This window comes from Lasioglossum baleicum, unplaced genomic scaffold (assembly GCF_051020765.1).
Source record: "Lasioglossum baleicum unplaced genomic scaffold, iyLasBale1 scaffold0200, whole genome shotgun sequence".
NCBI classification, from domain to species: domain Eukaryota; kingdom Metazoa; phylum Arthropoda; class Insecta; order Hymenoptera; family Halictidae; genus Lasioglossum; species Lasioglossum baleicum.
Window position 1 is genome coordinate 171,893 of NW_027469260.1, and position 15,078 is coordinate 186,970.

General features: G+C 36.6%; 1 protein-coding gene across 1 annotated transcript; it reads left to right on the forward strand.

Annotated features, from left to right (window-relative positions):
• Positions 1-9,191: 9,191 nt before the first annotated feature.
• LOC143220104 (uncharacterized) lies at positions 9,192-9,578 on the forward strand. The gene has a single exon (XM_076445847.1). It carries the CDS (start codon positions 9,192-9,194, stop codon positions 9,576-9,578), a length of 387 nt encoding a protein of 128 aa, XP_076301962.1.
• The last annotated feature ends 5,500 nt before the right edge of the window (positions 9,579-15,078 follow it).

Genomic DNA, 15,078 nt, shown 5'->3' on the forward strand with positions numbered 1-15,078 from the left:
ATCCGATGTGCCGTACGCAACTACTAGACTTCGCCAGTTGTGTCTCTCCGGCGGCGTAGGCACGTATACAGACAATCGTACAAAATATCAATATGTTTACCATAATGCTGTTGTCACGGGGAAATATGTGGCAAGTATTGAAATAAAATATAAACCAATTTTGTCACGGGGCAATACGTGCCAAGTATTAAAATAAAATATAAACGTGCGGGCCTTCAGCTATGGTGGAAGAGCCCCCTTCCAGAAGAAACTAGGTTTCGTATAATAATACTTATTCCGTAAAGTAAGTGTAATACAGATATTGAGTAGTTTTAACCATATAACGTAGGTTTTCAGGATAGGTATACAAATGTAGAAAAGTTCCTATTCAGGTATAATATAGAACTGCATTATTGGTTTGTGCTCGGTTTTTGTACTATAATTTTCTGATTGACTAAGCGGTTTCTAGTCATCTGTTGTCTGGCTTTGGCTGGTTTTGCTACGGTTGCTGTCTGGGTGATGCGTCCGGTGATGCGTTGGCTGGATTTTGGCTGGCGTCACACTGTTATAAACGTACACTCAATCAATTCAAAAGGCACGCTGAGTAAGATACTCTATATACTAAATTCTCTATACTAAAAATAGAAAACTTCGGAAAAATAGATAGTACCATAACCGTATATTACAGTATGTAGAAATAAATAGAAAACTGCGACAGATTGTATATGGTACACGATCAAGGTTAAGGAATTAACCGAAACCGTACAGCAGTGGCGCTGCGAAATACCGAACGCAACTACAGGACAACTCCAGCCCTGTCGCTCCAGAAGTGCAGGTACGTATACAGTGAAGCATATAAAATAACACAGAAAGTAACATAATATTGTCATGAACGTACACATAGCTAATTCCATAGACACTTTTACTCAGAAATACAATTTCGTAAAAGAAATATTCAGAATGTTGAACAAAAAATCGAAGATATCCTAACTGTCAATTACAGTGTCTATAAATAAATGAAGAACTGCATAGAAATGCAGGCGGTACAATATAGTGGTTAATGAAATTCACGGAGACCGTACAGTCATGTCGTTCCGATCTATCGCACGAAACGACAAGACGAATCCAACCGTGCCGCTCCGGAAGTGGTGATACATAGACAAACAATCGTAAAGAATAACAGCAAGTTTAACGAAATAATTTCATAAACGCTCACTCAACTAGTTCCAATGTCACTTTTACTGAGAAATACAATTTTTTAAACAATAAACTGAAAATTAGAAAAAATATAGAAAATATCTCATCAGTAAGTTACAGTATGTAGAAATAAATAGAAAACTGTGAAAGAATGCTTAGGGTACAATATTATGGTGAAAGAAGTTATCGAGTGCCATACAGAATGGCGATCCGATCTGCCGTACGCAACTACAAGACCACTCCAGCCGTGTCGCTCCGGAAGCTTACGTCCGCATACCGGCAATCATATAAACTAACATTAAGATTAACAATGTATCGTCATGAGTGTGCACTGAACTAATTCCAAAGGCACTTTAACTATGGAATACATTTTCGTCAATCTAAAGATTGATAATTTCGAGGAAAATCGGAAATATCGTAACTGTAGATTACAGTCTGTAGAATTATATAGATCACTGCCACGGAACGCATACAGTGCAGTATGATGGTTACAGAAATTAACGAAAATCATGCAGTAGCGCATCTTCGATGTGCTGTACACAACAACAAGTCCTCCACAGTAGTTTCGCTCCGGCAGTGTGGGTGTCTATACGGACAATATATAATATAACAATAAGATTAACAAAATAATGTCATAGCCGTATACTCAACTTATTCCAAAGGCACTTTTATTGAGAAATACAATTTTTTAAATTATGAATTGATAATTTCGAAAAAGAATGCAAAATATCAGAATAGTAAGTTATAGTATCTGTAAATAAATAGATGACTGGGAAAAATGCATACGGCACAATGTCAAGGTCAACCAAAATAACGAAGACCATTCAGTAGTGACACTGTCATCTGCCGTACGCAGCTACAAGACATCGCCAGTCCTGTCGCTCCGACAGCGGAGATACGCATACAGACAATCATATGAAATAACAATAAGTTTATCAAAATATTGTCATAATCGTGCACTTCACGAATACGAAGGAACTTTTCCTATAAAATACAAGTTTTGAAATTAAAAAATGGAAAATTTGAAAAAGTCGAAAATATCATAACAGCAAATTACTGTTGTTATATGTAACTGGAAGAATTGGGGAAAATGCATACGACACAAAATACAGGATACTGTAATTAACAAAGACCAATCAGTCGTGCCTTCCGATCTGCCATACGCGACTACGAGATATCGATAGTCGTGTCACTCCGGAAGTGTAGGTACGTATACAAACAATCATGTGAAATAAAAGAAGCTTGAGAAAATAATGTCGTATGTACCCTGAACTAATTTCAAAGACACTTTTACTAAGAAATACAAATTTTTAAAATAAAAAATGGAAACATTGTAGAAAATGGAAGCTATCACAACAGTAAATGACAGTACTTATACATAAATAGAAAACAGCGAAAGAATGCATACGGTACAACAATAGAGTGATAGAAAGTAACGAAGACCATCCAGTTGTGCCGCAACGATCAGCTGGATGCTACTACAAGACCTCGCCAGCCGTGTTGCTATGACATTGTTGGCACGTATACAGACAATTACATAAAATAACACCAAGCTTAATATAATATTGACATAAACGTATGCTCAAATAGTTCAAAGGACACTTTTACATGGAAATACAATTTCTTATATTCGGAACCGAAAGTGTTGAAACAAATCGAAACTGTCATAGCAGTATATTACGGTATTCATATATAAATGGAATACTGTAATAATGTGCATTAGGTACAATATCAAGGTAGAAGAAATTAAAGAAGTCCGGTCAGAATTCCGTTCAGTTCACACGTACACAATTACAAGGCCTCGCCAGGTCTGTCGACCCGGCAGCGTCGGTTCATATTGAGACAATCATATAAAACAACAGACAATTTAACAAAATGTTGCCATAAACGTTCACTCAACTAATTCCAAAGAACCTTTTCCTATAAAATACAATTTTTGAAGTTAAAAATTGGTTAATTCGAAGAAAATCGAAAATACCATAAATCATAAAAGTAAATTACAATATCTGTAAATAAATAGAGAACTGCTAAAGAATGCATACGTTACGATATCATGGTTAAACATATTGAAGAAGCCCGTACAGTCTGCCGCCCCGATATGGAATACGCAACTGCAAAAACAACTCCAGACGTGTCGCTCCGGAAGCGTAGGGGCGCATTCACGCAATCACATAGAAGAACAATAAGTATAACAGAACAGTGTCTCATGCGTGTACACAACTAACTCCGAAGACACGTTTATTAAGAAATACAATTTTTTAAATCAAAAAATGAAAATTTCGAATAGAATCGATAACATCGAAACAATAAATTACAGTATGTATATATAAATCAAAATCTGGGAAAAGTGCAATCGGTACAATATTAATGTTAATGAAATTAACAAAAACCATACTCTGGTGTCGCTCCGATCTCCCGAAAACAACTACAAGACCACTTCAGTTCTGTCGCGTCGGCATTGTTGGTATGTATACAGAATTTCATATAAAATATCAATGAATTTAACAAAATATTGTCATAAACATACACTGAACTAATTCCACGGGCAAACTTTATAGGACATACACTTTTTGAATTTAAAACTTGGAATGTTTGAGAAAAATAGGATATACCATAACAGTAAATTACAGTATGCATAAATAAATGGAGGTCTGAGAAAAATGCATACGGAACATAATCAGGGTAAAGGAAATTAACGACGTCAATACAGTACGGTTCCTCCAATCTGCCGAACGCAACAACAAGACCACGACAATCGTGTCTCTCCGGAAGCGTAGGTTCGTATAAAGGCAGTTACATAAAATAACAATGTGTTTTAGAAGATACTGTGATAAATATACACTCAAATAATTCCAACGGCGCTTTTCAAAAAATTCAGTTTTCCAAATTAAGAATTGGAAATTATGAGAAAAATCTAAAATATAAGTGCAGTTAATCGCAGTATGTATAAATAAATGGAAAATTGCGAAAGAATTCATATGGTACAATACCTAGGTTAATGAAATGAGCGGAGATCATACAGTAGTGTCGCTGAGATCAGCCGAACGCAGCAACAAGCCACACCAACCATGTCCCACCGGAAGCGTAGTTACAAATACAAGCAATGGTACAAAATAACAGTTAGTATTACAAAGTAATGTCACAGACGTACACTCAACTAGTTCCAAAAGCACTTTTACGAAGAGATACACATTTTTAGACTAAAAATTGATGAATCTGCAGAAAATTGAGAATATCATAGCAGTAAATTTCAGTGTGCATATATATGTGGACGACTGGGAAAAAATGCATACGGTACAATATCATGGTTAAGGCAATTAACGAAAACCATCAGGTAGTGTTGCCCCGATCTACCGGACACAAATATAAGATGTCGTGTGTCGAATCGCTCCTCCAGCCTAGGTACGTATACTGAAAATCATATAAAGTAAGAATAATTTTAACAAAATAATTTCATAAACGTACACTCAACTAATTCCAAAGATACGTTTACTGAGAAATACAATTTCTCAAACAAAAAGAAAATTTTGAAAAACATCCAAAATATCATAACAGTAAATAACAGAATGTATAAATAAATGGAAAAATTGGTAAAGAAATTTCATGCGGTGTAAAATCTTGTTTACAGAAATTAACGAAGACCATCCCGTTTGCCGCTCGGATCTACTGTACGCACCTATAAGTCCAGTCCAGACGTGTCCCTCCCGCAACGTAAGTACATATAGAGACTGTCATATAAAATTTCACTAAGCTTAACAAAATAATGTAGTGAACGTACAGTTAACGAATGACGAAGACACTTTTAGAAGAAAATTAAATTCTTGAAGATATAAATTTGGAATTCCGAAGAGAATTGAAAATATTATAACAGCAAGGTACAGTATGTAGAAATAAATAAAAAACTGCGCAGGAATGCACACGGTGCAATATTATGATTGATGGAATATTCAAAGACCATCCAGCAGTGTCGAGCCGATCGACCGATCGCAACAACAACACCTGCCAATACGTGTTGCTCCATCAATGTAGGTACGCATGCAGACTGTCATTCAAAATAATCAAGAATTTAACAAAATATTGTCATAAACGTACACTCAACCAATTGCAATGAAACTTTTACAATGAAATACAATTTTATGAAGCAAAGATTGAAAATTTTAAGGAAGATCTAAAATATCATAACAGCAAATTACAGTAGTTATATGTAACTGGAAAAATTGGGGAAAATGCATACGACACAAATTACAGGATACTGGAATTATCAAAGACCAATCAGTCGTTCCTTCCGATCTGCCATACGCGACAACGAGATATCGACAGTGGTGTCGCTACGACCGAGTAGGTACGTATATAGACAATCATATAAAATAAAAACAGGTTTAACAGATTAATGTCACAACCGTAAGCTCAGCTAATTCAAAGGCACATTTACTAAGGAATTCAATTTTTTCAATGAAAAACCGAACATTTTGAAAAAAATCGAAAATATCATAACAGTGAATAACACTATGTACATATAGATAGGAGGCTGGGAAAAAATGCAGGCGGAACAATATCAATGTTGCATCAATTAACGAAGAGCATACAGTAGTGTAGCTCCGATCTACCGAACGCAACTACATGGCCTCTCCAGCCGTGTCGCTCCGGAAACGTAGGTACGTAAACAGACAATCATATAAAAGAACATCAGGCTTAACAAAATATTGTCATATACGTAATCTCACATGATTCAAAAGACACTTTTCATAAAAAATTCAATTTTCCTAATTGAAAGTTTGACAATTTAGAATGGAATTGAATATATCGTAACGGCAATTTACCGTATACAAAAATAAATATAAAACTGCTAAGGAATGCTTGCGGTACAATATAGGAGTTATTGAAATTGTCAAAGAACGTATAGACGTGTAGCTTCGACTTACCGAAGGCAACTACAAGGCCAACCCATTCGTGTCGCTCCAGGAGCGTAGGATTGTATACAATTACACAATACAGCAACAAATTCAACAAAATATTGTCATAATCGAAGACTTAACTAATACAACGACACTTTTACTATGAAATACAATTTTCTAAATTAAAAATTGGAAATTGCGAAAGAAACCGAAAATATCATAACAGTAAATTACCGTATGCGTAAATAAATCGAAATCTCGATGGAATACATACGGAATAATATCAAGGTTAGAGAAATTAACGAAGATGATACACTAGAGTCGGTCTTGTATACCGTACGCAACTACAAGACAACACCCACCGCGTCGTTCAGACAGCGTAGGAATGTTTAGAGACAATCATATAAAATAACATCAAGTTTAATAAGATATTGTCGTATACGTAATCTCAAAGGCACTTTCACTAGGGAATGAAATTTATTAAAGTAAAAATAGAAAATTTCGAGGAAAGTCGAAAATATCATAACAGTAAATTGTATTATATAGAAATACACTGAAAATTGCGAAAGAATGCACACGGGACAATAACAGGGCAACCGAAATTAACCAAGATCATACAATATCCTCGGTCCGATTTACCGTACGCGACTACTCGCCCGCTCCAGGCGTGTCGCTGCTAAAGCGTAGGTACGTATAGACACAATCCTATAAAATGCCCAAGAATTAAACAGAACATTGTCACAAACGTACACTCTACTAATACGAATGTATGTTTCCTAAACGATACCATTTTTATAACTAAGAATTGGAAGTTTGAAGAAAAATCGAATATACCGTTACAGTAAATTACAATATGTATAAATAAATGTATGTCTGGGAAAAAAACCATACGGTACAAAATCAAGGTTCAAGAAATCAACTATGACCATCCATAGTGCTGCTCAGATATACCGTACGCAACTACAAGACCATTTCAGACGGCACGCACCAACAACCTAGTTGTGTATAGAGAGAATCACACGAAGGAACAACATGTTTATGAAAATAATGTCATGTACGAGAACTCAAGCCATTCCAAATACACGTTTCTACAAAATACAATTTTTGAATATAAAAATTGGAAATTATGAACAATATCGAAAATTTATTATCAGTAAATTACAGTATGCAGAAATAAACAGAAAACAGAGAAAGAAACTTTCGGTAAAATATCAGGCTTAAGGAAATATGCAAGGAGCATAAGGTATTGCCGACCCCATCAACCGTACGCAACTACAGGACAACGCTAGTCGTGTACTGCCGATTGCGTAGGTACCTATAGAGACAATTATATAACATAACAAATAATTTGATATCATATTCTCATAAACGTGGACTCAGCTAGTACCAAAGATACTTTTACCATAGTATTCAACTTCTTAAACTAACAATAAAAATATTGATAGACACCGAAAATGTAATAACAGTAAATTACAGTATGTATGAATATATGGAAAACTGTTGAAAAATGCATACGGAACAAAATCAAGGAAGAAGAAATTAACATAGTCCATGCTGTAGTGCCGCTTCTCTCTGCCGTGCGCAATTACAAGACCTCGCCAGTCTTGTCTCTCCGACAGCGTAGGTACGTATACAGACAATCCTATAAAATAACAATGAATTTAATAAAATAGCGTCATAAATGTACAATGAAAGAATTCCAACGGCACTTTCCCTAGGATACAATTTTTGAAATTAAAATTTGGAAATTTTTAAACCTAATCATAAATGTCATAACATTAACTCGTTGACGCCGGCGCGGATATTCGGTTTCTGTTTCGTGCGGAGCGCTTCAACTAACGGTCCGTTCCATGGGGTGGCGCGGCACCAAATTATACTGTTCAATGCCTGCGCCCCAATTCCCACTAGCACGTTAGAAGGAAACTAACTTCCACCTTGACTCTTTGACGTTTCGAAGATTTATTTGCACCCATCGACGTTTCGAAGACTTTTTTTTACCGTTTTAGTGGAAGCTTTATACTTTCTCCAAAATTTTGTTCCCTTGATCTTCGTATGAAACATCTTGACGGAGGAAAAGTCCTCTCACGCAGGAGGGTGGTGGCGAGAATATTCTCCTACAAGGTGAAGTGCCTATACGTCTGGCACGTAATACATATAAATTACATGTCACCCAAGCGCGGTGACCGGAGAATTTTCCATTTTTGAGGACACTCGATATTTAGTACCCGGCGCTAGGGAACGTCCACGAGTGTAGAGCACGTGGCAATCCCACTGACCCATTGTCAGCCAAGTTATCGGTGCCAGAGCCTTATTTCGGTCAAGCAGGGTTGTTGCTTCTCGTGTTTAGGACCACGAGAAGTTTAGAACAGAATTAATAGGACACTTTCAAGCGCAAGGATTCTCTAGAAACACTGCGACCGATTGTCGTACACGACGAAAATAGTTCTAAGACGTAGTGTAAGTTTTATGCGTGAATTATGTGGAGTGCGAGCTGCAATTTCGTCGAAGTCCCGACTGACGATTTACAGGCGGCCTGGCACCTTGTAACATGCAATGGGTCTTTGGGGCTCCGAACTAGAGTTTTGTTTCCAGGATCGCCAAAGAAAGTTATATTGCCGGACAAATTGGCCAAGCACCATTGCGCGATTTTCCAGAAAAATCCCCTTTCCCATGGCCGATAGCGGGCCTACTGATGATCTTGAGGTAAGCGAACTTTGATCAGTCTCTGGGCCATCGGCGGCCCAATTAGACGTTTAGGACCACCAGCATGTAATGAGGGAAATCAGAGATTTCTGGGGGAACGAATACTACCCAGCTGACACTACTTATATAATGTGTGACCTAGTAACTGGGGATGATTATTGAGAGTTTAGACAGCGACACGAGGTTCACGGAGAGTTTAGAGTTGACGGCAAGTGACGAAGAGTTTAGATAGTGGGCGTTTTGTGTACTCTGGTTTGCGCGAAGTTTTTATGAGGCGCGACGTCAGTAGAGTTCGGAAAGATTGCCGAGTAGACATTTCTTCCAGTAAGTATAAAGATAGTAAAAAGTTTCTTTCCTACTAAACAGGCGACTAACATTTTTCATTTTTCATTTTTGCCCATCTAAATATTAGATACAATGGATATTGAATTCAGTAATTTGTCTGATGAATCTGTATCAGGAGTCATGCGAAAGGAAGGAAGAAAAAGAATACTTTCATCATCATCATTGGTCACGGCAACAGATAGGAATGCCACGGAGGAAGAAGTTTCGGAGTCTGGTGTTGGGGATCAAGATGATGATTCGGAATGGCGGAAAATTGTCGAAAAATTTGCCTCAGAAGAAGAGTATTCAGGAGAAGAAGAGCTACTGATCAACGAGCCGGACTGCGTCGATCCTGTTGTATTACATAATTCACTCTTCTCGGACGTGATATTGGAGATCATCGGTGAAGGGACGAATAGATACACTGTTCAGTGTATAGTGAATGCAGCATATGGCAGGAGACAACATCAACAAGCATAGAACCCCATTACAAAGAGTGAATTAAATACCTTTATTGATATCTTGCTTGTTATGGGTGTAGTGCAGATGCCCGAAATTCGATTATATTGGAACAAAAAGGCTATGTATGCGTATGCGCGTATAATGATAGCAATGAAACGCGATCGATTCTTAGCTGTATTGAAGTACTAGCTCTTTTCTGGTAATGCTACGGCTAGAACCGAGGATCGGTTACACAAAATCCGAAATGTAGTGGATAAAATACTTCGTGCATTCCATGATGCAGTAAAACCCGGAAAAAATAGTAATTGACGAAAGTGTGGTTCAGTGGAAAGGACGCCCAAGCGTTCGTCAATATGTACCAGGTAAGCGGCACCAGTACGGAATAAAACTGTAGAAACTCTGTCGTCCGGACGGATATACATATAATGTGCATATTTATTGCGGAAAAAATGAAACGAGAATTCTAAAAGCACATTCTTATGATGTAGTCATGACATTGATACGAGATTTATTATTCAAGGGCCGGATTTTATTTACCGACAGCTTTCATACATGTATTCCATTAGCCGGAGATCTTCTCACCAAAGAAACATATATTTGCGATACAGTCGAAATGAATAAAACGTATCTACCGCCACAGGCGAAGCAGAAACAGAAACAGAAACGGGGCGACATTATATCTCTTGGAAATCGTAGCGGCGTGAGATTTTTAAAGTGGACAGACAAAAGACCCCTCTGTATGTTAACCACATCAAGATCTCCCAATTGCGCCATTTTTCGTGGCAAAGATGATTAATTAAAATCAGACACCGTTTCTTCTTACAATAGTGCGAAGAAGGGAGTTGATACATCACATCAAATGTGTTCCTATTGTAAATGTTTACGGAAAACGGTAAAATGGTATAGAAAAGTTGTCATGGAGTTAATATTCGGGACCTGTTTAGTAAATGCATGGTGCATCCACAAACAGTGGGGAAACGAGCGTTACCAAATATAAAATTTAGAGGGAAAATTATTCATTATTTATTGAAGAGTGTCAATAAACTAACATTTTGTACTACGTATTTTTTGATTGACAAGCGTGGCCCGTCTGAGATGCATACCGCCCCACGGAATGATCTAGCATGGGCCACCAGTGGTTCATGCCGCCGCAGGGAACAGATAAGCATGGGTCACCGGTGAGTGAGGCCGGAGTCAAGGTGTTAAATTACAGTATGCATAAGTATATGGACGACTGGGAAGAAATCCGTACGGTACAATATCAGGGTTGGAGAAATTAACGAAGATAATACAGTAGTGAAGATCCGATGTACCAAACGCAGCTGCATGACCACTCCAGCAGTTTCGCCTCGGAAGCGCAGGTGCGCATACTCGAAACCGTATAAAATAACAATAAGCGTAACAAAAGCGTGACATTTGCGTGCGTTCAAATAATTCCAAACACACTTTTACTAGAAAATGCAATTTTCTAAAACAAAGAACGAAAAATTTTGAAGGAAATTGAAAATATCATAACAGTAAATTACAGTATATATAAGTGAATGGAATACTGAAAAAAACGCATAAGTTACGAAGTCATGGCTTCAAGAAATTAACGGAGACCATCGAGTGGTGGCGCGCCGATCTACAGAAAGCAACGACAAGTCAAACTTCAGTCGTGTCGCGCATGGTAACGTAAATGCGTATGCGGACAATCATATAAAATAACAATAAGTTCAACAAAATAGTGTCATAAAAGTACAATCAATTAATTCCAGAGGCACATTTCCTAAAAAATACATTTTTTTACATTGATAATTGGAAATTTCAAGCAAATAGAGAATATCACAACAGTAGCTTACAGTATGTAGAAATAAATAGAAAACTGCGAAATAATGCATACGATACAATATCAAGGTTAAGGAAATGGGCGTATATGACACAATAGTGTCGCTCCGATATACCGTACTCCACTGCAAGGCCATTCCAACCCTATCGCTCAGAAACGGTGGGAACATGTACAGATAATCGTATAATATAACAGTATCCTTAAGAAAATAATGTCACTATCGCACTCTCAACTAATTCCAAAGACACTTTTACTATGACTAACAATATTTTTCAGCAAAAGTATGAAAATTTCTTCAAAAATCGAAAATATCGCACAGTTAATATCAGTATGCATAAATAAATTGGAAGACTGGGAAAAATGCATACGGTACAAAATCAAGGTTAAAGAAATTAACAAAGGCGGCCCAGTATACCTCCCCGATCTGTCTTTCGCAACTACAAGCCCAATCCAGCCGTATCACCCCACAAGCGAAGGTGGGCATACAGGCAATCGTAAAATATAGTACAGAATATAACACAATATTGTTATAAACGTACACTGAAATAATTCCAGATATTTTACAAGAAAATACCGCTTTCGAAATTAAAAATTGGAAATTTTGAAGAAAATAGAAAATATCAGAAGAATAAATTGCGGTATATAGAGATAAATATAAAACTGCGAAAAAATGCGTACACACGGTTCCTTAAACTAAAAATTGAAAATATTGATAAAAATGTAAAATATCATACCAGTAAATTGCACTATGTATAAATAAATATAAATGTGGGAAAAATGCATACGATACTATATCCAGATTAAAGAAATTAAAGAAAACCATCCAGGAGTGTCTCTTCTAAGTACCATACGCAACTACAAGTCGACTCCGGTCGTGTCGCACATATGCGCCGCTACGCATTCGGTCAAGTACTGTATACTGTCTATTCTATATACCGTAGCCAACTACTATTCCACTCCAGTTGTGTCGCTCCGGCAGCGTAGATTCGTATAGAGGCAATTCTATAAAATAACACTAAGATGAACAGAATATTGTCTTAAACGTACACTCAACTAATTCCAAGGGCACTTATGAAAAATAATACATATTTCGAAATTAGAATCTGGAAATTATGAACAAAATCGAAAGTATCTTTATATTAAATTACAGTATATATAAATTAATGGAAGACTGGGATAAAATGCATACGGTACATAATTATGGTTAAGGAAATTAACAAAGACCATTCAGCAGTTGTGTCACTCCTATCTGCAGCATGAAACTGCAAAACTATGACAATGCATCTATCCGGCTGGGATAGTACGTATACAGACAATAATATAAAATAGCAATAAGTTTAACAAACTATTGTCATAAGCGTACCCTCAATTAATTCCAAAGACACATTTACTAAGAACTTCAATTTTATAAACTGAAAACTGAATATTTTGAAAAAAATTGAAAATATAACAGTTAATTGTAGTATGTATATATAAGTAGAAAACACGGAGAAAATGCATACGGGATAAAATCGAGGTTAAAGAAATTAACGATGACCGTCCAGTCCGCCCTACCGTACGCAACGATAAATCCTAAACAGTCGCGTCGCACCGTCAGCGTTGGCACGTATGCAGGCAATAAAGTATAACAACAATAATGATTAACAAAATTATTGTCTTAAATGTACACTCGCCTAATTCCAAGGACACTTTTACTAAAGAATGCAGTTTCTAAAACTCAAAATTGATAATTATCAAAAAAATTGATACTACCACAACAGTAAATTACAGTATGTATAAATAAATGCAAAACTGGGGCAAATGCATTCGCTACAAAATCAAGTTTAATGAAATTCACGAAGACCATAGAGAAATGTCGTTCCGATCAGCCGTACGCAAATGCAAGACCTTGACAGTACTGTCGCTTGGAAGCGTAGGTACACTTGCAGGCAATCATATAAAATAGCAACAAACCTGAGAAGATATTGTCATAAGCGTACACTCAACTATTTCCAAAGGCATTTATACTGCATAATACAATTCCTTAGAATAAAAATTGAAAATTATGCAAATGGAATCGCAAATATCATTACAGTAAATTACAGGATGGATAAATAAATGGACTAATTAGGACAACAATGCAGACAGTACACATCATGGTTAACGAAAGTAACGTAGAACATTCAGTAGTGCCGCTCCTATCTATCGAACGCAACCACTAGAAAAGACCAGTCATGACAATCCAGCAGCGTAGGTACGTCTGCACACAATCATATAAAATAACAAGTTTCGCAAAATATTCTTATAAACGTAAACTCAATTATTTCAATAGATACTTTTAATAAGAAATACCATTTTCAAATTAAAAATTATTAATTTGGAAAAAAAGCGTAAACATCACAACACCAAATTACGGTTTGTATAAATAAATGGTTTACTGCGAAGGAATGAATACGGAACAATATTATAGATAAAGAAATTAATGTAGAACATACAGTAGCTTCGATCCGATATGCCTTACGCAACTACATGACAACGCCAGTCGTGTCGTTACGGAATTGTAGGTGCGTATGCAGACAATCATGTAGACCAACAATCATTTCAGCAGAATATTGCCATAAGCATACACAAAACTAATTACAAAGGCACTTTCCCTACTTTCACTATGAAATACAATTGTTTAAACTAAGAATTAAAAATTTTCAAGGTATTGAAAATGTGGTAACAGTAATTTACAGTAAGTAGAAGTATACAGAAAACTGCGTAAGAGTGCATACGTACCAATATGAAGGTTATAGAAATTAACGGCAGACCAAGTAGCAGTGCCGATCAGATCTACCAATCGGAAATACAAAACCACTCCAGTCTTGTCACTATGGAACCGTAGGTATGTCAACAGACAATCATATAAAATAACAATAAGTTTAACACGCGTACAGACAATTAAATAATACGCCAACAAATTCTACAAAATAACGTGATAAGCGTACACCGATATAATTCCAACAACACTTTTAATAAGAAATACATTTCTCTATCCCAGAAATTGATGATTTTAAAAAACATCGAAAATGTCGTTACATAAAATTGCGTTATGTATAAATAAATAAAAAACTGAGAACGAATGCATATGGTACAATATTATGGTTAAACAAATTAACGAACGCCATACTGGAGTGCCGCTCCGATATCCCGTTCGCAACATGGGAAGTGGACTATTGCGGTATCTGCGTGAACAATTATACCAAGGAAATCACAAGGATAACTTCGAAACACCCAGAGTCGAAGATTTTTCCTTCAGATGCAAGACTTATGAAAAAGAATTTGTTACGACGTAGAATGGACTTTTGCCGAAGCAGCGTGAGCAGATAGATCCAGATAAACAGAAGGGTAACATCGCAGAACCCAGAACCGGTTATTTTTTCTTGCGCTTACAACTTCAGGAAAAAATTTGTTACAAAATTGGTCTTTTGCTATATCAGTGTGAGCAATTAGATGAAGATAAATACGGCGGTAGAGTCAATATGAGCAAAATCGGTGACTGTTTCTCGGGCTGTCTACTGTACAAAATAACTTTTTTTCCGTTGAAAAATGGACATTTACGGTTGGAACGAGAAATAAATGTTCGGGATAAGCAAGAGGATAACGACGAAACAGCCAGATCGGTGGCTTTATCTCATGCTGCCAACTCCACTGAAAACATGAAAAGTA